The sequence below is a fragment of the Typopeltis vanoorti genome, chromosome 12, assembly GCF_054136105.1.
Source record: "Typopeltis vanoorti isolate ZY-2024b chromosome 12, IOZ_Tvanoo_1.0, whole genome shotgun sequence".
In the NCBI taxonomy this organism is placed as follows: Eukaryota; Metazoa; Arthropoda; class Arachnida; order Uropygi; family Thelyphonidae; genus Typopeltis; species Typopeltis vanoorti.
Window position 1 is genome coordinate 97,035,809 of NC_143560.1, and position 24,601 is coordinate 97,060,409.

Here is a 24,601-nt window from a genome sequence, read left to right on the forward strand (position 1 = left end):
CAGAACCACCATAGAAAGATATTTAGAAAAACAAAATGATGTGTGCCTGTTCTTCATAGATTACTAAATGGCATTCGACAATGTCCAACATGAACAATTAATTGAAATCCTTTCAAAAATAGGCATGGATGGAAAAGACATTAGGCTATTAACTAATCTTTACTGGGAACAGACTGCATCTTTGAGAATAAATAGAGAGACCTCAGAAGAATTCCCAGTTCAGAAAGGTGTGGGACAAGGCTGTGTCTTTTCTCTGATTCTCTTTAACCTATACACAGAAGAAATATTTAAAATAAAATTAGTAACCTCAAAGGAATCACTGTATGGGGCAGAAATATTAATAACCTAAGATATGCAGATGATACAGTTCTTCTAGCTGAAAACAAATGTGACCTCAAAACTCTTATAGATGAAACCTTCAAGTATAGCGAACAGTATGGCCTCAGTTTCAACTTTAAAAAGACAAAAATCATGATAATTTCAAGAGAAAAGAAAATACGAAAGATATGCATCGATATAAAAGGAAATAAATTAGAACAGGTTGAAAAATACATATACCTCGGACACTTGATCACAGAGAATGGCAGGACAGAAGATGAAATTAGAAAAAGGATTGAAATCGCAAGGTCAACTTTCAACAGTATGAAAAATCTACTAACATCTAGAGAATTAAATCTGAAAACAAGACTAAGAATCTCCAAATGCTACATATGGTCTACATTATTATATGGAGTAGAGACATGGACACTCTCCAATCTGAGTGTGAAAAAACTGGAGGCCTTTGAATTATGGATGCTACAAAGAATTATGAGAATATCATGGAAAGAAAAAAAGACAAATGAAGAGGTACTAGAGATGGTAAGTGTCAACAGGAGCCTGATTAAAGAAAAAATTAAAAAGAGAAAAGTCAGATAATTTGGACATATTTTGAGACATAACTGCCTACAAAGGACACTTCTCAAAAGAACTGTTGAGGGAAAGAGAGGAAGACAAAGACCGGAGTTGATTAAAAATATAGAAGACTGGACCTATCTCTCATATGAGGAATGCAGCAGAGAGGTGCAGAATAGGACAGTGGAGACACATGGTAGTCAATCTCCTGGAGGGAGAAGACACCTAACAGGACAGGAGGACTAATGAGAGCTCTACTCCAATCATCTGGAATTCGTCCCACTGTCCAGGCCTTCTGAACTATGCAGTGCAGCCACTGTAAGACTTTTATACCTTTATACTCGAGCATTTCTGGTTGAATATTATCTACTCCAGCTGCATTTCCACATTTCAGGATTTTTTTGGCTTTTTCTACTTCAAGTATGGATATGTATTTCTGATTTCATGCCTGGTCAGTGTTTTTTACCACTGTGTTATCATTGATTGTTTCATTTAGCAATTTTTTGAAGTAATTACTCCATACATCAAGGATATCTTTTTCTCCAGTTTTCATGTCACCTTTATCATCTCTAATTCTTTTTATATCACTCTTTCCTTCATTTCTGAGCTTCTTCAACAACCTCCAGAACATCTTGATATTTATTTTCTATGTTTCTTACCAAAGTCTTCCCATAACTTTTGTTTAGTTAGTTTTACACAGTTTTTACCTTTCTTACTTTTGTCTCTGTATTTTCTAAGAGCACAAGCTGATTTATTTGCTTGGAGCTTTTGATATGATTTCTTATTTTCGTTTACTGCCTCTTTAACTTCCTTTGTCCACCATGGAGTTCTGATTTTTCGATCCTTGCAGACAACCTCACCACATGCCTCTCTGACTGAATCAATCAGGGTTTTCTTCAGGACTTGCCAGTGAATCTCCAAGGTTTGATTCCTGTTCTCAAACTTTTTCATTTTTTCTTCAATCATGTTTGTGTATTTTAGTCTACAGTTCACATCTGAGAGCTGCTCAACTTTTATTCGCTTTAAAACTTTCTTACATGTTATTTTTTTCAATATGGAATTCAATTTTATCCTGCTCAAGACTAAATAGTGATCACTTCCAATTTCAAATCCTCTGTACACTCTGGTGTCCTGCACCAGGGAGAAAACCTCACCATCAACAATAACATAGTCAATGAGATTTTTCTTATTCCTTGCCTCTTCTCTCCATGTGAATTTGTGCACATTTTTATGTTGGAACATTGTGTTAGTAATAACCAGTCCATGTCCTGAGCAGAAATCCAACAGATATTTGCCATTATTATTAGCTTTGCTCTTTTCTCCAAATTTTCCCAATATATTTTTGTATGTCTGACAATCATTTCTTACCAGGGCCCGCAGCAAATTAGATCATGCCCTGAGGCAAACGATTAAATATTGCCCCTGATGGATTATAAGACAAAAATATAAGAAAATATCCAATTGCTGTTTTTTTTTTTTATTAAGAGAAACATTAATGCAAAATGATTACATAATAATATTAATTAAATGTTAGGTTTTTCAGGATATTGCACAATAAAACTGTTTATTAGCTCTTCTAAATTTAAATTATAAGGTATATCCTCCTCTATTGATGTAGTTGCAATCAATCTTTCTTGGATCATTGCTGATAATTTTTATTATCAGCAATGATCCAATAATTTTTATTCAGTTTGAGCTTGGAAAAATTTCTTTCTGCACTTGCTATGCTAACAGGAATCGTTAGTGTAGCGACGGCTATCTCCATTTCTTTGCCATTCTGGCTTCTTATGTTGATAGTACCAATCTTGAACTCTGGTGATGTTGAGTTGGGGCAGGTTTTAAGGATTGTTCCAGTAGTTGACTTTTCGCTGTTCGCCCTGGTTCTGTGACGAAAACAACGGGGGTCTTGTTTAACCAGGTGACTCCCCAGCCAGCATGAAATTCTGTCATATTATACCATCATTTTATATTGTGGTGTTTAAGCCAATAAGAATATAATTTGGTTGGCTAAATCTCAAGTTGCCAGCCCACCTTGTTTGTTCAGTATCCAGGTAGATACCTAACAGGGTGCATCATGAAAAGGTGAGGATTGGACATTAGGTCAGAAGCCCTGGTCTGTTCTCCATGTTCCTTTATAGGTATGTGGAGGTCTCCTCTCAGTTATATAGCTTCCCTCAAACATCCCTTAGATGAAAATGTGTCTCTTAATTATGCCCTAAAAATAAATTCCCTTCCAAATCACCCTACGTGGTCTGGTCTCTGTATGTTGAGAGGATCTGTGCCAGCTGTTCTTTTAGTATTCACATAAAGAAGATATGGAAGGTATTGGCATGAACACTGATAACATTACCCACACCAAACAAAACAGCATTCCTTTATGGCAGGTTTGCATCCCATCCTGCAACCTCTCACTTTATCAAGACTTCAGCTACAGAAATCTTAGACATTTTCATCTGTCTACCTTCAGTTGTTCAATGCACACATAGCATCCCAATCTAATATCTTGCCCATCTATACTGATGGTTCAAGGTCAGAGATCTTAAACTGAGTATTGTTGGCTGTGCTGCTGTTCCCTAGCATTGCAATCTTGAACCAGATTCCACCCAGTTGATAACTATACAACAAAATTGCATACCATTCAGTTGTTCACACTTGTGCATATCAAAGAAACCCCTACCAGAAGTGTATAATTTATACAGACTCTTTGAGTTCTTTACAAGCTATTTCCTTTCTCTTGTATAATCCACATCTGGTGCTTAGTGAAGTGCTTTAACTCTTGCATAAAATAAAGACCCTTAATTTTGACGTTCAGTTGTGTTGGATTCCCAGCCACATTGGAATTAAGAGAAATGACACAGCTGCTGCTGTGTTAGATTGGCTCAATGTGCTGTTCGACAGTCCCTTATACTGATTACACACAGGTTATAAAATCAAAGCACATTAGAAGAAGTTGTTCTAACCAAGCTCCGCATAGATCGTAGTTATCTCGTGCATTCTTATTTACTGAGGCCTGATGACCCACCAATGTGTGGGTAATGCAACACCCATCTTACCATTAGTCATATTCTGGTGGGGTGTGAGTACTTCACACAAGAGAGAAATTACATTTTTGCTTATTTGGCCAAGCCCTATACACTCTGCCAGATGTTGTCAGACAGATTGCATGATGCTTTTAGATTAAAAAAAAAACATTGATTTATTCAATGACATTTGATTATGGATTTGTATATACAGGGTGTTCGGGATAAATTTGACAGTTTCGTAAGGAAAAAGAAAATCTTCTTTGTATCTATTAAATTTAATGAATTGACAAAAAAACATTACAGGCAGAGTTAATTACAATACTATCAACAAGATTTACTCAAAATAACCACCATTAGCATCGATCACAGCTTCAATTCTGCTTCGGAACCTCGAACAAGCTGATGCTACAGTCTCCCTGGGAAGGGCCGCAAAAACTGTTTTAATTTTATCCATTAACTGGGCTTTTGTATTACTGGAAGTGCGATTGGTGTCTTTTTCAACTGCGCCCCATACAAAATAATCCATGGGGTTAAGGTCTGGGGAGTTTGGAGGCCAAACATTTGGACTGGTGAAGTCGTAGAAATTTTCAGACAACCATTTTTGACTTTTCCCAGAGGTGTGGCAAGGGGCCGAATCCTGCTGCCATACATACGGCCTACCATTGGCTACCCTTGTTATCCAGGGCTTGACTACAGTTAGCAACTCCACGAACAAAGCCCGAATTCCAATGCCAGGGTTCTTCAACACCTGTTCCTGCAGATTTGCGAGGAATTCTGCTGTACGAACGCAATCAGATCGTCTGCTAGGGATCTTTCTTCTTGCTACATCCTCGTAGTCACCATTGCAAGTCTCTAGTTCATGCCTGATTGTTTTTACTGTATTCAGGGAGCATTGGGCAGCAGTCGTAATATCCTTATTTTGATGGCGGGCACGAATCATCATGATACAAGTTATTCTCTTCCATGATTCAGGTGGGTTCCAGCTATCCATCCTTTCTGACATCTTGTATATGAATGAAGAAGGGTCCAAACTTTTAAATGAAGAGAAGTGTGTGTTAATACATGTAACTTACGGAAAAATATAATTAATTATAAATATGTCAAATTTATCCCGAACACCCTGTATGTAGATGTCGCATTGTAAATACTAAACTTTGTATGCACATTTTATTTCCTTATTTATGTTCTAATAACTTTGTATATATATTTTATGTTATTCACTATTTTATCTTCTTTCATTTATTTATTTATTTGCCTACTAACATCCTGTGTACTGCTCTAACCTGTGTTCTGACGCAGTATAACCTTTGCTGTCCTAGCTCCATTAAACCACAAATTCATCAATCAATCAATCAATCATTCCTCTTTTTTATTCTAATCATATACAAACATGAGTAGCTGTTGTTTCACACTCATATACAGTTCAGCTCCAAAATCATCAAACCAATTTCTTATCCTTCTCCTTATTCCTTTCTACCTCTGCTCTTTTGAACAATCTTCCCTATACTGTTTTTTCCCTTGAAAAAAGGGAAAAAATGATTACAACCCTTGAGTCTTTATGAAACACATCAGCAAATTCCTTTCTTCTTTCTTGCCCATACACTTCACTATCATGACATAAGTCTTGCGACCTCTTGCGTTTCTGGTCTATATTGTCCAGAGGACAAACAGTACCCGAAGTATACCTAGTAGGTCACTAGTGAGAAAGACATCTAAAGTGTTTAGAGAGTGGTTAGGGTTATCTCTGGCATTATGGTAGGCATGTGAACAATTTGAGTAAGATCATTGACTGTTGCAAATATCTCAGTATCTCTATCTGCTTGATCAGTGCAATCAGAAAAGTAAGCCAGTTGGAATTGTGAACAATAAAATCTGCAAGGAAGATTACCTTACCCGTTAAGAAGTTGGACCTACCAAATCAGCATTTAAAGAGAGAAAATCAAAAAAGTTCAAAATTATTTGTGGCATTAGCAGAGAAAGATATAGAGGTAACAATCAAATCTGATAGAATGGAGGCTTTGAGCTGAACATGATCAAAAAGATATTGGAATGAAGAGACAGTATCTGAAATAATTCATGAGCTTTTGAGAGAGAGATATTTTAGGCAGTATGTTACAGAGGGCACACAAGGATCAAGGGTCTTGGATTTGATTATCTCATCAGAAGATATTATTGTAAATGGGGGTGTCACGTCTTCTTCCAGTTGGTGAAAGTGCCTGTGAAATTATCACATGGTTGGTGTCCAGCCATATAAAGACTTTGGTGGGAAAAGGATATATTAAATGCAGGAGATGGCTTGCAGCTATATCATGGAAAGAGGAATTGGATAGAAAAGAGATCAGTGCTGCTTCGGCCCTGCTCAAGAACTATCTGACAGAGGCAGTGTCCTGAATGCATTCGTAAGGAATGTATTCAGACATATTAATATTACACTCACCACAAGGTGAGTGGTAATAATTAATTTCATGAGGAGTACAGCGTGAGTAAGGTGACTCTCATTAGTGAGAGTCGTTTGGTAAAGGTAGCAAAAATGCAGTATAAGCAGCATTTAAAATCCCTCTAAAGAATTCTCTTAGAGAGAGAGAGAGATGGTAAAATAAAATCTGAGGGAGTTCTTTCCATACGTGGCAAGTAGAAGAAAGATTAATTGTAGAATGATGATACTGGTTATTAATAATTGTATTAATGATATGGTTATAGATGCTTAGGGATTGATTTATTTTTTTAATGTGACTCCCATCCACCATAAACCTATAATGCATTACTACCATTTGGTGATCTCTTTTTTTATTATTATTCATTTTATATTTATATATTTTTGTATTTTTATTTATTTTTACATAATTTGGAAGCCCTGCTCCAGAGACCAAATATGAGATTTTTTTTTGAGCCACTTCAGGATGCCACTAAGTGGATCTCACACTGCATGATTGGATTTGAACCTGGAGCCTGTTGGTTGGAGAGTGGATACACTAGCTAGGTGGTAAAATTATCATCCATGTTGTTGTTGTTGTTTAGAGAAGAAAACACATCTGGTGATAATAACTAACTAATGTTATATTAGTTATTAAATTATTAGACTGATATTTTCCCTTGGATATCAATGCATCTTCATGAGCACAAAGATATACTACAATTGCGCTTAAGCATACCAGTAGGAAGACAGACTGAATTTAAAAGGTTGGGATCCTAAAATCCCACTGAAGAGAATATAGTAGAGATGTTAAATGAACAATTCATAAAGGTATTTTTGTCAAATTAACATTATGAAGAGCCTGAGAGCAGTGGGGATAGAGCAGGAAGTATATGAGCAATTGAGTAGAGTGATATCAATAAGGCTGTAGGACTTAACGGTATATCACCACGTGTATTGAGGGAATTAAAGGGAATGTCCCTTTAATGTCACTAGTAGTGTGCCTCAAGGGTCTGTTTTGTGGCCATTGCTGTTTGATTTGTGTGTGTATGCATAGTGATTTACAGTTGTTTTCATCTGAAAAGTTGGAATGAACTATGATGAGTAGAACAGATGTGGCAGAATTGTAAGTGATTTGAATAGACATTTGTCAGTGGACAAATGAATGTGACTACCAGTTCCCCTTGGCAAAGGGTAAGATTTTTAAGTATTTTTAAGTATTATTTTTCTTAGTTGTGTGTAAAGTAATTGCTCTAACCTGTGTGTTTTTGTGTCCATTCATTATTACTATGCATTGGTTTTTTAGCTTGAATATTATCATATATGTCAACATTGCATTTCTAAAATGCCAGTTCTGTCTTCATCGTTTTTTCATTAATGCCACTTACATCAGAAGACTACTTCTGACAATTGATTAGTCAGAATAACAGATCAAGCAGAAACCAACTTTGTGTATTCTTGGGTAAAGGATTAAAACAAAAATAAAATTTCTTACCAAGTGTATTATTAAATCACTTAAGGAATTGAACAACGTAGATACGAATATAAATTAAATTACACTTTAATAAATATTTCCGATATTTCGGCAACGTCACATTACTATCTTCAAAAGGAACTTACAAAAAAAAAGGCACATGCACGTAGGCACTACAACACAGTAACTGAGAATGAAGAGATGAAGCTATTGTTCTCCTAAAAGTCCTGATGGTGCCCTCTAGTGGGCTAAGTAGGTGTTCTTGGCTGTTGGGCTGAAGGTCTGCTGATGTAAGCCTCCCAAATTTGGGGCAGTCGCATACAACCAAATTTGTTGAGGTTTGGAGAGTTTCTTAGACCTGAGGCTGATTCCATAAATAGTCTTTCGAATTTGTATTTGCTACGTGTATTACTGTAGCTTTCTTCCACCGTATTCTGTGGCGTGTATCCAGAGCATGGTCTGCAAGACCAGAGTGGCTGTACTGGTGCAACCGGATGTAGTCCTTGTGTTCAGAAATTCTGATATTCGCTGTCCTGCCTGTTTGGCCAAAGTAAGACAGTTTACAGCTGCAAGGGACCTGGTATACACCAGGTAGGTCTAGGGGAAGTGGTTGGTCTTTAGTGGAGTGGATAAGGGATGCCAATTTTCTGTATGGTCTGTAACAGGAGGTTAGATCATGTTTTTTTAAGATTTTGGTAATTTTTTCCGAGGTGCCTCGGATATACGGAATGGTGATGGATTTAGAATAATCCTTGCTGTGGAGGGGGGGGGGGGCTGTAGTTTGTAGGTTTTAATATTTTTTGGATTTTTTTGGGGGGCGGGTAGCCATTGGCGCTGAAGAAGTGTTGAGGATGTGATTTAGTTCAGTGTTTAAGGTCATGTTGTTAGAACAGATTAGTTTAGCCCTGTTGTATAGTGTTTTCACCACTCCATATTTTGTGAGGGGGGTGGGGATTGTTGGTGAATGTATCTGCCTGTATGGGTGGGTTTTCTATATACTGAGAACACCAAGGTTCCATCAGGCTGGCAGGTGACTGCTGTGTCTAGGAAAGGGAAGCTGTTGTTTTCCTCTTTTTCCAGGATGAGCTTGATTCTGGGGTGTTGATTGTTTAAGTGTGTTAAGAAGGACAGGAGTGTTTCAGAGCCATGTGACCAAATAGCGAACGCATCATCAACGTAGCAAAGCCATATGGTTGGTTTTTGTGGGGCAGAGACTAAGGCTTTTTCTTCTAAGGTCTCCATAAAGAAATTGGCCAAGGGTGGGGAGAGTGGTGAACCCATGGCTGTTCCCTCTATTTGTGTGTAGAATTTTCTCTGCCAAACGAAATAGCCTGAGTTCATTGTGAACTAAAATATTGCTGAGATATCGGGAGAAAATTTAGCTTGGATTAGCTCTAAAGTTTCCTTGAGTGGGACATTTGTGAATAAGGAGGAGACATCCAAGCTGACCATTATGTCTGTATGTTGGAGTGTAAGGGTTTCTATGCTGGCTTTGATTTCTATGTGGGCTGAGTTTTTTTATGTGTTGCCAGTATAGTGTGCGAGCTCTTTGGCCAAATGTTTAGCGAATTTGTATGTGGGGGAATCAGTGCCATCCACAATGGGACATAATGGCACATTTTCTTTATGTATTTTTGGGAGTCCGTAAATACGGGCGGGGGGTATAGAGTGTAATATACTACTTACATTAATGGTGCTCATATTCAGTTCTCTAGCAGTTGTTATGATGGGGAACTTTGCACTGCATCACTTTGAGAACTTGATGAAAACAGCAAGACTTTGTAACTGTAGGACATTCTAGCCTGATATCTGACTGATGTACCATTACCATGTATATGTAGTTTCAGAAAATATAAAATAGAGTTTGGTCCAAATTGCTAGCCATCCTCATTCATTCACCATGCATTTGAATGCATGGTGAATGAATTCAAATGGATACCTTTTTGTCAGGTTCACCATTCAAAAGTGAGGGTTGGAAATTTGATCAGAATACAATTTATCCATATTTCTTTATAGGCTCTGCAGCAGTCTCCTCATGTCTAACCAGATCCATTCAAGCAACCTATAAGCAACCTCAAAATATATTTTGAAATATTAACAAAAACCATTCATGAATAAATTTAACACTTATTAATGTGCTCATTTTATACTTAGGAATAAGAAATTTTGCTTTAAATTTCTTTTTAGAAGGAGAAGAAGGAGAAGTTTTACCAGGTTTTATCACAAAAGGGAAAGGAACAAGCCTTAAATATTTTCCAGAAAGTAAATATTTTGCAATTTTACTTAACTTCTATAATGTTTTGTGTTTTCAGTTCTTTAAAATAGCTATACAGTAATAACTAAAGCAGAATATGAAACTTTTATATAACAGAATATGAATATGAAAAAAATACTTGATTGAAATACTAGGAATATTAGTTCTGCTTCTTAGTCTGTGAGTAGTTACAAACATTTACAGGGACTGTATAGTTATGTATCAATTTTCTTTATATATATATATATCTTTTTAAGGACATTTTCTGGTTTCATGAGATCAGATAGAATTACAGTAATAATTGATAACTTTTTTTTTAAATATTAAGCAGATTTTTGCAATTTCGAATTTTCATGAGATTGACTGTTAACTGTTTGTTAATATTACAGGAGTCCCAATTACTACTACTACTAGCTGACTTGATATGATAAATTCTTTCTACTTATAAGCATTTATTATATTTTTAAACTTAAAAAAAATTATAACTGCAAACTTGAATGTTTGCACTTATAATTTAAACAATTTTTTTCTTGAAAATGAAAATGTTTTCATTAATCAATTTAGAATAACTGAATTTAAACAGACATTATAATTGCAGAATACATGAGCTATCGATTTATCTTTTATGAGAACAAATCACTGTATAAGTAAAAATTATTAATTTGAATAAGATCCAAATAGGACCAATTTACTCTAAGGATTCCTTATAGTTAGAATAGTGTGCCTTAATGTTTTCTAATCATCATCATCAAATTCCTGACATGTACCCTCAAGGGGTGTACAGGATATGATAGTACTACATGAAAAATTTACATCATTACTAACTTCCTACCTACAATTTTCCTCCAAATCAGTCTGTTACTTGTCAAGACTCCAACACTATCAGATCTTATATTTCTATCATCTAAGGCACTTTATACCGTATCAATCCACATATATCTTGCTCTTCCTCTGGGTCGTTTTCCTGCCAACCTGGCAGAGAAGAACACGTGTTTTGCTAATCTTTCCTGGGCTATTCTCTTTAAGTGACCATACCGCCTGAGATTAGCTCTGCTAATGCATTCCTGGATACTGACAATGTCAAGTTCTTTCCTAATATCTTAGTTTTTAATATGATATTGCCATTGACACCATCTGTTCACGCCTCTAATCTTTCTCAGGACTCTCATATCTGCAGCCTCTAGTCTTTAGTCAAGTGTTTTACTTCTGACCCAGCTCTCAGATTCATAAGTTTAAAGAGGTTTGAACACTGTCTTGTATACAGCTAATTTAGTGTTCTGACTAAAATCTCTCTTATTCCATATGAATTTATTCAATTGACTTCGTACCATACCAGCTTTATTGATTCTGTTGTCTATTTCCATATTTAATTTACCATCTTCACTAAAAATCATGCCTAAGTAGCTGAAATGTTTTACTTGTTCCATAGGTTCTCCATTCACAATGCCGTCGACATTTTCAACGATTCTGCCTATTTTCATTCTCTTTGTCTTTTTATTGCTGACCTTCATACCATACCTATTACAACAGTTATTCAATTTAGTCAGGGAATCTTGCAGACTTATAGCGGATTTATTTAGAAGTATAACATCGTCCGCATAAAGCAAAGAGCTGGATTAACACCTCCAATTTTGATATCAGGTTTAATACCACTTTCCTTCATAAAGTGATCCATATAAATAATGTACATCCTTGTCTCACACAGATTTAACATTAAACCATCTTCCTGTACTTCCTTCAATTCTAACTGCTGACTTATAACTCAGATAAAGACTAAGTATTGCTTGATATAATTTCCCATTCACACCATATAGCTGTAGCGTATTGAATAGCTTCTCTCTTGGCACCTTGTCATATGCCTTTTCCAGATCGACAAAGCTTAAATACCGATGTTTATTATATTCTCATGATTTCTCAACTATTTGTCGTAAAGTGATGATCTGATGATGATGACAGCCTCTATTTGGCCTGAATCCAGCTTGTTCTTCACCAAGCTTTTCTTCCACAATTCTTCTCACCCATTTCTCAAGTATACTTGCATAAATCTTGCCAGGAACACTTGGTAGGGAATAATCGCTGTAATTCTCACATTCAGTTTTATTTCTCTTTTTATATATGGGTACTATATATGAATGAGAGCTCTACTGCAATCATCGGGAATTTGTCCCTCTGTCCAGGCCTTTTGAACTATGCAGTGCAGCCACTGTAAGACTTTTATACCACCATGCTTAATCATTTCTGGTCAAATATCATCCTCCTGCTGCCTTTCCACATTTCAGGCCTTTGATGGCGTTTTCTATTTCAAGTATGGATATGTATTCTTGACTGTATGCTTGTTGAGTGTTTTTTACCACTGTGCTATCACTGCTTGTTTCATTTAGCAATTTTACGAAGTAATTACTCCATACTTCAAGGATATCTTTTTCTCCCGTTTTCATGTCACTTTATCATCCCTAACTCCTTTTACAGCACTCTTTCCTCCAATTCTAAGCGTCTTCAACAACCTCCAGAATATTTTGCCACCTTCTTGATATTTATTTGTTATGTTCTTGAGAAAGTCCTCCCATGACTTTTGTTTAGCTAGTTTTACATAGTGTTTAGCTTTCTTACATTTGTCTCTGTATTCTCTAAGAGCACAAGGTGACTTATTTGCCAGGAACTTTTGATATGCTTTCTTCTTTTTTCTTCACTGCCTCTTTAACTTCCTGTGTCTGCCATGGAGTTCTGACTTTTCTATCCTTGCAGACAACCTCACTACACGGTTCTTTTGCTGAATCTATCAGGGTTTTCTTTAAGGCTTGCCATTGAATCTTCAAGTTTTGGTTGCTGTTCTCAAACTCTTTCATTTTTTCTTGAATGATGTCTGTGTATTTTAGTCTACACTGCACATCTGAGAGCTGCTCAACTTTTATTCGCTTTAAAACACTTTGTTACATGTTTTTTGTTTCATTATGAAGTTCAATTTTATGCTGCTCAAGACTAAATAGTGATCACTTCCAATTTCAAATCCTCTGTACACTCTGGTGTCCTGCACCAGGGAGAAAACATCGCTATCAACAGTAACATAGTCAATGAGAATTTTCTCATTCCTTGCCTCTTCTCTCCATGTGAATTTGTGCACATTTTTATGTTGGAACATGGTGTTAGTAATAACCAGTTTATGTCCTCAGCAGAAATCCAAGAGGTATTTGCCATTATTGTTAGCTTTGCTCTTTTTTTCCAAATTTTCCCAAAATATTTTTGTATGTCTGACAATCATTTCCTACTCTGGTATTTAGATCCCCAACATGGAGGACCAACTTTTCCTTTTTCATTGTGTCAGTTGCTTTTTCTAAAGCATCAAAAAATTTCTCCACTTCTACCTTAGTAGAACCTTCTGTGTGACCATATGCACAAATAAGTCTCATTGTGCTGTTCTCCATTCTGATATTAGCCCACATCACTCTACTTGAGACTGCCTGCCATTCAAGTGTTGAATGGCAGGCAGTCTCAAGTAGAGTGATATTCAGGCAATAACAATCTCCTTGATTGTTATTGCCTAAATATAACATTTTGTATTTATTGCTCAGAAAGATCTCACCAGTTTTTGTCTTTTTTGTTTTAGTCACCCCTATTATGTCGATCTGGTACCTATCTAATACCTCAGCTAGCTCCATTCCTTTGCCATTCAGGCTTCTTATGTTGATAGTACCGATTTTTAACTCTGTTGATGTTGAGTTGGGGGTGTGATTTCAGATTTGTTCCAGTAGCTGACTTTTCATTGTTCACCCTGGTTCCCTGGCGAAAACAACGGGGGGGGGGCCTTGTTTAACCGGGCGATGTCCCAGCTGGCATAAATTTTGTCTTGTACCATCATTTTGTGTTTTGGTTTAAGCGAATAAGAATACAATTTGGTCAGCTAAATCCCAAATTGCCAGCCCATCCTCGTTTGTTCAGTATTCAGGTAGATACCCAACAGGGTGCATTAATATTTTCTTTATTAGATTATTCAAAATTTATTTATTTATTTTAAGGATTGAGGTATATATTGATATACCATTCGTGTTATTGAAAATTTATCATCAGTAGCTGTAATGGATGAAGCTGTCAGCATATTAAGTTGATGACATAACTTTGCCGTTACACCTGGGCAAGTTCCAAAAGTGAAAATAATGGCTTTGATTGCACAAGGAATATATGCCCTACTTCCAGTTTTGCCAATAACATTCATTTGGAATGTAGCCAACATCTTAATCCAATGCAAACCTCCCAAAAACAGTATGCCAAAGAAGGTAATAAATTCTTTAAAAGAGCTATACAATAATTACTAAAGCAGACAAAAGTAATGCCATTGTGGTTATGAATATAATAGAATATGAAAGCAAAATGCATACTTTTGCAAACTCACAAAAGAATAAAGTCTGCAAGTTACTTTAAAAAAGTTACTACCTTGCCAAAAGAACCTGTTAACAAATTTAAGCCTTTTCATATAAAAAACCCAGAGTATTTGAAGCACCTAAAATTCACAAACATGATGCATCCCTACACCCAATTGTGTATAGTATAAACACTCCTGCATACAAACTTGCCAAACATCTAGCTAAATTTTTAGCTCTCCCCCCCCACAAGTTGCCCATCCATGGTACTAACTTACTATAGGTTAACCAACTTCTCGTGGATGGGGCCTCTATTAAAATAAATTAATTCTTCCTCCTTTGTTAAAAATTCTGTTCACCGAAAAAGTATATTAAAAGACCATATTGTAAAAAGTTCAGACATAATGATTAGTTTTGATATTACTTCACTGTTTACCATTATACCATTAGTTGAAACTCTGAAGTCACACCATGCAAATGTCCCTAGATATATTAGAATTATTTAAATTTTCAGTACATGTAGGTTATTTTGCAATGGACTCTCCCTTTCTTCCCCTTTAGCTGATTTCTACATAGGACACTTGGAAAACCAAGCTATGAATACTGCCACTCTCAAACCAGTAGTTTGTCTGTATGCTATGTTGATGATGTGTTTGCTATTTGGCCACATGGTCCAGACACATTAGATACATTTTAGTGTATTTAAATAGCCAACACCTAAAATCTACTCTACAATGAACAGAAAGCTAATGACTGTCTTCCTTCCTAGGTACACTAGTTACACACCTGCCCGATGGTTCATTATCATTTTCTGTTTATAAAAAACCTATAGGGAGATATTTACATAAACAATCACACCAACATCCAGCTCAACAACACAGTATCATGAAAACACTAACTCACAGAGTAGCCAAAGCTATCTGTTCCAATAACAATGCTCTTATTACTGAATTCATTTACTTGCTTCATGCTTTAGCCAATGGCTATAATTTCCAAAGAATAGACAAAATATTAAATGCTTCCCGAAAAATCCTCTCCATTGCCGAATACATAAGACTACACAAAACTGTTACCATTCCGTTCATTTGGGGTACATGCAAAAAATATCTAGAGTGCTTAATAAAAATCAGCTCTATACCACGTTTAAACATTATGTCAAATTGGCAACTCTCATCTGTTTGCCTAAGGACAAATTCTCGCCTTTATCATATCCAGGAGCATGTGAAGTGCTGTACTTGTGACTGTCTTACTATGCACTGACAAGAAGAACTGTTGACATCTGCCTTGGAGAACATAAAAAGATACATTTGTCACTATCATTATGGCAAGTCCAGACTAGCAGACCATGTCTTGGATACTCCCCCCCCTCCTTCACACAGGATCAAATGGAAGAAAACAAAAGTGCTACACAGAAGTCAATATAAGTCAGAGATTGTTTTTGGAATCAGCCGCAGCTTTAAAATATTCTCCAAACCTTAAACACACATGACTGTATCGATTTACCAAAAATCTGGGAGACAGTTGTTTTAAGATTAAATTAATACCTACTCCTCTCTCTCCCTCTCTCTCTCTCTCTCTCTCTCTCTCTATATATATATATATATATATATATATATATATATTCAACAATAGATTGTGCCAATTAGGATTTTAGTTCCTTGTACTGTCTGTTACAATTTTTTTAAACTAGTCCTACTGTTATACCAAATTTTTGCAGTTCATGTTCTGTGTTAAACTGTGTGCTCAAGATGCTAGCCACAATACCAGCAAAATATCAACAAATAAATTAAATAAAGATTAAATATTTTCTTATTAATCTGTGTTGAGAATTAATACTGTTAAATAAATTGACATAATATTGAAGTGATCTTCCTTCATGATTTTAGCATTTAGCATCTACACAACCTTTCAAGGAATATGAAGAATAACATGTTATATTCAGGTAATAGCAATCAGGGAAAAGAAGGAGTTACCATAGTCATCATTAGCCATTGTTGATCCACTCCTGGATGAAGGCCTTTTCAAGATTACTCCAAAACTTTCCACCATGGCTCTCCTTTCTCATATCACTGCTGCAAATCTGATGATGTCATCAATCCACTGTGATTTAGGTCAGCGTCGTAGTTATTTTTCCTCTCATGGAATCCAATCCAGTACTTCTTTTGTCCATTGTTGATCTTGTCTTCGAGCAATATGCCCAGCCCATTCCCACTTTAGATGCTTCACTCTTCCTATGATGTCAGACACTTTGGTTTGATTTCTTAACCACATATTCCTTTTGTGATCCAGTCTTGTGATACCAAGCTTACTTCTTTCTATACTAAATTGTGTTGTTCTTAATTTTTGAGTTTCCTTTGCATTAAGTGTCCATGTTTCACAGTCATATGTCAATATAGGAAGAATACATTGGTTAAAATCTTTTATTTTCAGTGGCTTTGGAATATTGAATATTATTTTCCAAATGCTTTCCACCCAAGCATCGTGCTCTTTTAGTTTCGTCCATGATATTTTGTTCCATTGATATCTGTTGTCCTAATCTATATGTAATGATATACTTGTTTAATTTTGTTATTATTGATTTTTATTATTTCTGATTGGACATAGCTATTGAACATAACTTGGGTCTTCTTTAGGTTTATCTTTAGTCCAGCTGTTTTGCTAACAATTTGGAGTTCTTGGATACGTCTGTAATTCATGATCAGTTGAAGTAAAGATAACTGTCATCTGCAAAGTGTAAATGGCTTAAATATCTTCCATTAATCTTCAGACCTTTCCTTTCCCAATCAAGAAGTTTGAATATTTCTTCTAGGCATGCTGTGAATAATTTTGGATTATGTCACCCTGCCTTATACCTCTCTGTATTTCCACAGTAGAGATTTTTCCATTGAAATGAAATTTCAATGGAAAAATCTGTGGCATTGGTGTATGCTGATTTGATAGTCCTGACGTATGGCTTCTCCACTTGTTGGTTTCGTAATGCTTTAAGTATTGCACAAGTTTTTACTGAATCAAAGGTTTTCTCATAATCAGTAAAACCAAGATAGGTCGGTAGTTCGCCAAGTCTTCTACCTCACCTTTTTTTATGTAGCAGAATTAGGTTAGCCTTCTTCCATGTTCTTGGTACGTCAGTTTTCTTCAGGCATAAAGTAAATAGTTTTGCTAAAAGTTTGTAGATCATTTCTCCACCTGCTTTTGGAAGTTCAGCTATAACTCCATCCTCACCTGCAGCTTTTCCATTTTGCAAGCTTTTGATGCTCCATATAACTTCTGGTAGAATCTGGTACTTCAGCTATTTTGTAGTTGTCTTCTTCATTTAATTCGTCTTGATATAATACTGAGTAAAATTCTTCAGTTCATTTTGCAATAGCATATCAGTCTCTGGTTATGGTCCCATCTTGTAGTTTGACTGCAACCATCTGTTTATTGCTGTTCATCAATTGCTGTTTGGCTTTTTTTGAGACTACGTTGATCCATTGTTGCCATAGTATTCAACACTAAATATAAATAGCAGGCAATATCAGTAGAGTGTAGGGGTATTTGCATTTAACGGTAATCTAAATCACCCATCTGATCTGCTATCCAGGATATCTGAGAGCCATCTCCACTCTCCCAATTCCTTTGATCTTTTCTTATATTAAGCATTATTATGAGTATATATGTTACCGCTAAAGTGCGAAAACCGTTAATGTGCAGATTACCTAGCTAATCTGCAGATTAACTGATTTGCTCCATTAATGTGCGGAATCACTTTTAGTTTGGTTCTTTAATAAGTAAACATAATTTTATCATATGTTTTTTTTCTTAATTGTAATAATATTTTAAACCGTTTGATTCCTTGTATTATATTAACTGATTGATGATTGATTCTATCAACTAATTTGTTGATTGTTTGATTGTATTAACTTGATTCTTTAGATATCGTAAAATAAATAAATAACATTACGTTAATTTAAGCGTACAGAAACGTTGCTGTTGTTCCAGCAAAGATCTTATTTTCACTTTAACGAGTGCCTAGTAGGTAATGTGCAGATTACCTAGGTAATTTGAGAAATGAAACAATTTTCCGCACATTAACGGATCACCGTAGTTAATCTGCACAATACCTAGATAATCTGCAGAATAACTGATTTCTGCACTTTAGCGGTAACATATATATATATATATTCCATGAATATGTATATTCCATTAAGCGTTATTTTATGAGTTCTCATTTTAGATTTATTACAATGAGATTCACAATACTTACTTCTCTCACTAACTCAGACCATAATCTTGTGCAAGTTGTCCCTTCCACAGAACACCCTTCACTCAGCTATTTGCAACCCCATGACGTTGACAGTACAACAACAACAGAAATGTACTGCCTGTGCATTTGGTTCTTGTACTGCTTGTATACTTTCTTCAACATTGCATATGCTAAAATTGGAATGATTCAGAGAAGATTACCATTGCCCATGCTCAAGAGTGATATGCAAAATTGCAAATTTTTCCACATTTTTGTCTCGTATACTTTTCTAATATACTGTAGGTTGACCAACCAACCTCTCTTGTATGCATCCAACATTAAAAAAAAATACTGAAATAAAGAGCCTAAAGGCTTCAGTTCAGCGATATAAAATTACATAAGCAAAGTGGATATTAGATCCAGCATTATTTCAAAGTCTGTAGAAACTATGAAAGTTTCATAAGTTGACCAGAGAGCTTGTGGGAATACATTCCTCGGCATTCATGAGTTACCTTAGTGTGGACTACTTAAAAGACATAGACACTAAGCTCTATATATGTTCTCCTTTTATTAATCCATTTTGATAAGATTTCACTGGCCTGACTCGTGAGTGCTGAGGAATGTATTCCTTCAAGCTCTCTGGTCAACTTATGAAACTTTCATAGTTTCTACATTCGGCTTTGAAATAATGCTAGATCTAATATCCACTTTGCTTATGTAATTTTGCATCGCCGTGCTGAAGCCTTTTGGCTCTTTATTTTAGTAATTACTTTACACCCTGACCAAGAGTTCACTTACGAAAAATACATTTCAAGTTCCTTAATACTGAATGAGAGTTTTTGCTCTCTTAAGGTTTCTTTGTGGTCTCTGAAGATAACTAACCACTTCAAAACAGGTATTAGGCCAGTGAAACCTTATCAAAACGGACTAATAAAGGGCAAATATATAGATGTTTGGGCAGCACCTGTGTCTTTTAAGTAGTCCATACTAAAGCAACTCATGAATGCCGAGGAACGTATTCCTGCAAACTCTTTGGTTAACTTACCAAACTTTCATGATATCTATCCACTTTGTTCATCTCATCTCATCTTCCTTTTTTTTTCCTCTTTTATCTTGCAATGTCGAAGGTTTATTAATCATTGGACCTCAAACTGTTCACAGGATAAGGTGGTCAGCCCTACGCCCCATTGTATCCTATGTCAGTAGTGTTGAGTTTTCAAGGCCAGTTTGCCTACTTTTGGGGATGATAAACCCCAGGATAAACTGGGGAAGCAATCCTGCTGTTCACACCCAAGACTGGCTAATTTGGAAAATCCTTCAGCTTCTCACGTCTCTGACGGGAATCGAACCTAGAACATTCCTTTCTCAGGCATATGGTTGGGAAGTGCACAGTCACTAGGCTAACCGTGCAGACCTATCCACTTTGCTTATGTAATTAATTATTTTTAATTTTTTGATCAGATCACTCACCTGATCTTCATTCTTCATGCTGTTCAGAATTCATATTGACTGTCCAAGACGCGATTTAACAACTGGTGTGCTAAGGCAGACCAAAAGAAAAATTCAGCATATTAGAAGTTTCTTGAGGCATAAATTCCAGCCTCAGTGACATAAACAGTGCATTGATAAGGCTGAAGATGGTACATAGAAATATGTATCTGTGGTGTGCTGTTTCTGTGCATCACCCTCTGTCATATCAAAAATGGTACACCACATGCATCCTGTGAGCTTTTCACCTGAAAGACATTAGAGGAAGCTGTAATAATTACTAAAAATTTCTTTATTCTGATTATAAGGTTTGCTTATGTAATTAATTATTTTATTAATTTATTTTTTTAATCAGACCACTCACCTGATGATCTTCATTTAGTTCTGTCACTCTAAAGTATCTCCCTAATTGTACTTTTGAGTACAATTAGGGAGTACTAACAGTTCTAAAACTAACACCTGTTTTTATTGTCTTTTTACACTCAACTGGCATCTCTCCAACATGAAAGTAAGCCTGTATTCAACTCCTTGAAAAAATAGGGATAAAAGTTTGCTGTCAAACTGTGTTGACTCATCTTATTTATCTTAGAAATAGTGGATAAGATCATCAACAGTCCCCATCTTCAATAAACGAAAGCCCAGTTAATCATTGACTGTTCATAGTTCTGTCACTCTAGATCTATGGCATATCTCCTAGTGTGAATATTCTTGCTTGTGTTATGTACCATGGGAAGGTTTGGAGAAACCTGTGCTATAGCCCTTGCCATTTTCAGAGCATTTGATTAGGTCTGACATGAAGACCTTCTCAGCAAATTGCCATTCTTTGGTCTACCTTTCCCACTCTGTATTTGGATTTTTTCTAATTGAACACTCTATTTCATGGAGGATGGTTTTTTTTTTTTTTTTTTTTTTTTTTTTTTTTTTTTTTTTTTTTTCCCTGTCATTGCTGGAGTGTCCTAAAACTCAGTTCTGTCACTGCCCACTTTCTGTTTGTTGACCGTTAACCCCATCCATAGTTTTGCTGGTGAGAACATTTACCTCCATTACTCATACCATACTCATTTGACACTCATCCGAGTATCCATACCTCCAGAGCATCTATAATTGTTGCCTTAAACATACACATTTGTGCCATTCTTTGACAGAATGAGAATAGCCTATTTTCCTTCAGTGCTACTAAAAAGAATCCTAAGTTTTTTCACATACAAATGATTTCAGTTCCTGTTCCCTTATCCTTGATAATATAAATCACCAGATGGGATCAGATCGCTCTTCCCAGAATGACAATTGCCTCTAATTTTTTCTGATACGAAGACCATCATATCAATTGCTTCCTCAGTTTCTGAAAAACTTGGCATTCTTTTCTGCGTAAGAAGCCACTCTTTACCACTTCATTTTCTCATATTTTCAGGGACAGAGAAAATAGATGAACAAATAGAAGTGAATTGCCCCATTGCTGAAATATTTAATAATTAATGAGATTTTTGATGAGTATGTAGATTTTTCAACCAAAAATGAATGTGACAAATGATAACTGACACTGGGTTTAATAGGTTGTGATAATATAGATAGGTAAACTAACTTGTTTCTTTTTTAATTATCTGTATTATCAAGATCTATTAAACCCAGTGTCAGTTATCATTTTTCACAATTAATTAGATTTGTTAATGACAATTATTTTTTGATTCCAATCCAAAATAAACTACGGTATAGATATTCTGGGTACAGTTGATAAGATATTTAAATTAATAAAATAATTCATTTACTTTTTTTTTTTCATTGCTTATAATAATCTGCATGCAGTGTCAATTTCTACGTAAAGTTTAATTTAACAAATAATGGAATAAGTTCAGTTAATTGAAAGCTCACCTTTCAGAATACATTCGTTTTTTTTTTTTTTTTTTTTTAATCACTGTACTATTTATAGTAAATCATTGTTATCTCTAAAATACAGAAATAATGCATATAATACTGTTGTTGGTTTTCATTTTTTTTTTTTTTCTAGTTGTCTACAATGTACTTACTAATAGTGATGGTCTTATAAAACGTATCCATGATTTCCTTTATTTGGAAACAGACAAGGTATGAATTAGTTTCAATGTAAAATGCATACATTTTACATTTCCATAGTTTGGATTGTTATTATTGAAAATGCAGTATTTCAAATTATGAAGCTTTGCTAAAAAAACCTTCATAGCTTACAGTTTAATTATTTGTTCTACACAACATTATTTGCCTCAAGTTTCTATAAAGCTCCTTTAACTTATTAAGCTTGCATATATGTTTCAAGGAAATTGTAAGTTATTTGTTTTCTTGAAAAAATAAAATACTATTCTACCAGATTATGATAGGCAGCTTTATGTGAACAGGTACTGATAATGGTGAATTTCATCATTTGCAGGTTAGATAAAGAAGGCTTTAAATATATGTTTATAAGTGACTTGTGCTTGGTATTTATTAATATTTTTATTATATTGATTTTATTATTAGTTTTTTTTTTTTTTATTCTTTCAGAAGTTCTCATAACTATAAGGAATTGCTGCTATTTTGAAGTAGTCTATATTCTCTGTTAGAGTGAGAGATTAGAGGGTTAATATTGTTTTTCTTCTTGCAATACTATATCTACTAGTAGTCAGAATGTGCTTCCTTTCCATTATTTTATAGGTTGAAACCAGGTATAATTCTCAGCCATATACATTTGAAAATTTTGCCTAGTTTTCACTGCTTTGGTGAAGTCTATATCATCTCTGTGGAGCATCTCTGAATTTTTCAATGTATTTTGTAGGCGATGTATGACATCTTGGTCTCAGTCCAAAACGTGCTTGTCTTTTGTGGTGTGGAAGCTGAACCTAGTTATGTGCTTTTTTTTGTTCAACATCTTGCATGTGGAAAAAAGATTTCTCCTGACTGTCTTGCCTAACCTACATAACTAGAAATAATTAACCCTCGTATGAAAATAAGCAAAAGAAAAGAGATTGGTTGGATGAAGAATGTGCTCAAGCAGTAATAAAGGAATAAAGTATACAGAGAATTTACTGGAAGACCAACATTAGGATTAAAGGAAGAAAATACAAATAACTGAGATAAGAGACAGATAAAATATGTCGAAGGAAGAAAATACAAGCCCTGAAAGAAATGATATGCACAATACATGAAATTAAGAACAAGGGTGATCTTGCTGAAGTTTATAATATAATTAAGCAAATTAAAGGACTATATGTCTGGGCTAGATGTATTCAGAGATGGACAAGGAAACATGTTAACAAGGAAAAAAAATAACGGAGAGAATATTTCCATGAAATGATGAATAAGAACATTATGTCTATAATTCAAAATTATATACTGACTACTATTGAAGAAGATGATTCTGTACAGTTACATGAAGGCAAGAGCTTAATGACATAATACATTCATTCAGAAACAACAGATCCCCAGGAATAGATAAAATCCCTGCAGAGTTGCTGAAATTAGGTGGAAATAATCTAGAAGACAAAATATATTAATTTATTTTTAACTGTATAGAAGAAAGAGTAAATGCTAAAAGAATGCAAAAGAGTTTGATCTGCTTGATACATAAAAAGAATGACAAAACAGTTTTTGGAAATTATAGAGGTATTTCCTCTATAACTGTCATGTAGAATATACAAAACATATACCTCTATTTTGAAGAACAGATTAAACCCATTTATGGAGAAGATAATTGGTTTCTACCCAGAAGGTTTCAGGAAAGGCAAATCCCCAACTAATCAGATACTATATATATGAGGATTGTTTGAAAAGTTTGGTAAAAAAATAACTTGAACACATTTTTTTTTGAAAAAAATCACCTTTATTTCCCAACATAGTCTCCATTAAGTTCTACACATTTGGTCCAGCAAGTTTTCAAGTTTTTCATCCCATCTAAAAAGTAGGATTTGTCAAATAGTGCAAAATAGTCATTGACAGCCTTGATGACATCCTCGTTCGAAGAAAATTTTTTTCCCACTGAGCCAAATTTTTTTTAAGTTTGGTGGATGCGGAACCAATTTGAACCTCATTTCGTGCAATTTTGCCATTGCAACAGCCGATGTGTGGAACAGTGTTGTCTTGATGCAAAAGCACTTTTTTTTGTGCCAATCTTGGCCATTTTTTCTTCAGTTCTTTTTTTAAATGGTCCAACAATGATGCATAATAGATTCTTGTTGTTGTCTTATCCTTTTCCAAATAGTCTATCATGATTATTCCTTGGGAATCCCAAAAAACAGTGGCCATCACCTTCCCAGCTGACATAATGGTCTTAGCTTTTTTTAGTGCTCTTTCACTGGGCATTGTCCACTGTTTTGACTACTGCTTGGACTGAGGTGTGTAATGGTGGATTCAAGTTTCTTCTACAGTCATGAATCGATGCAAAAAATCCTGTGTGTTGTAATTAAACATCGCCAAACACTGCACAAATGTCCTTTTGAATGTGTTCTTGATCGATAGTCAACAATCGCGAC

At 35.2% G+C, this 24,601-nt stretch overlaps 1 protein-coding gene and 1 non-coding gene across 5 annotated transcripts in view; both read left to right on the top strand.

Annotated features, from left to right (window-relative positions):
- LOC150101039 (uncharacterized) overlaps nt 1-24,601 on the top strand; it is a 592,625-nt gene that overhangs the window by 235,958 nt on the left and 332,066 nt on the right. For all 4 annotated transcript variants that reach the window (XM_090401634.1, XM_090401633.1, XM_090401632.1 and 1 more), the window contains exons 11-12: nt 9,989-10,063; nt 22,129-22,205. In XM_090401634.1, coding sequence (XP_090257760.1) covers nt 9,989-10,063; nt 22,129-22,205 — 152 coding nt within the window. The remainder of the gene's footprint in view (nt 1-9,988; nt 10,064-22,128; nt 22,206-24,601) is intronic.
- On the top strand, nt 18,805-18,909 carry LOC150101040 (U6 spliceosomal RNA). Its single transcript, XR_016549205.1, has one exon. It is a non-coding gene; the product is annotated as a U6 spliceosomal RNA (small nuclear RNA).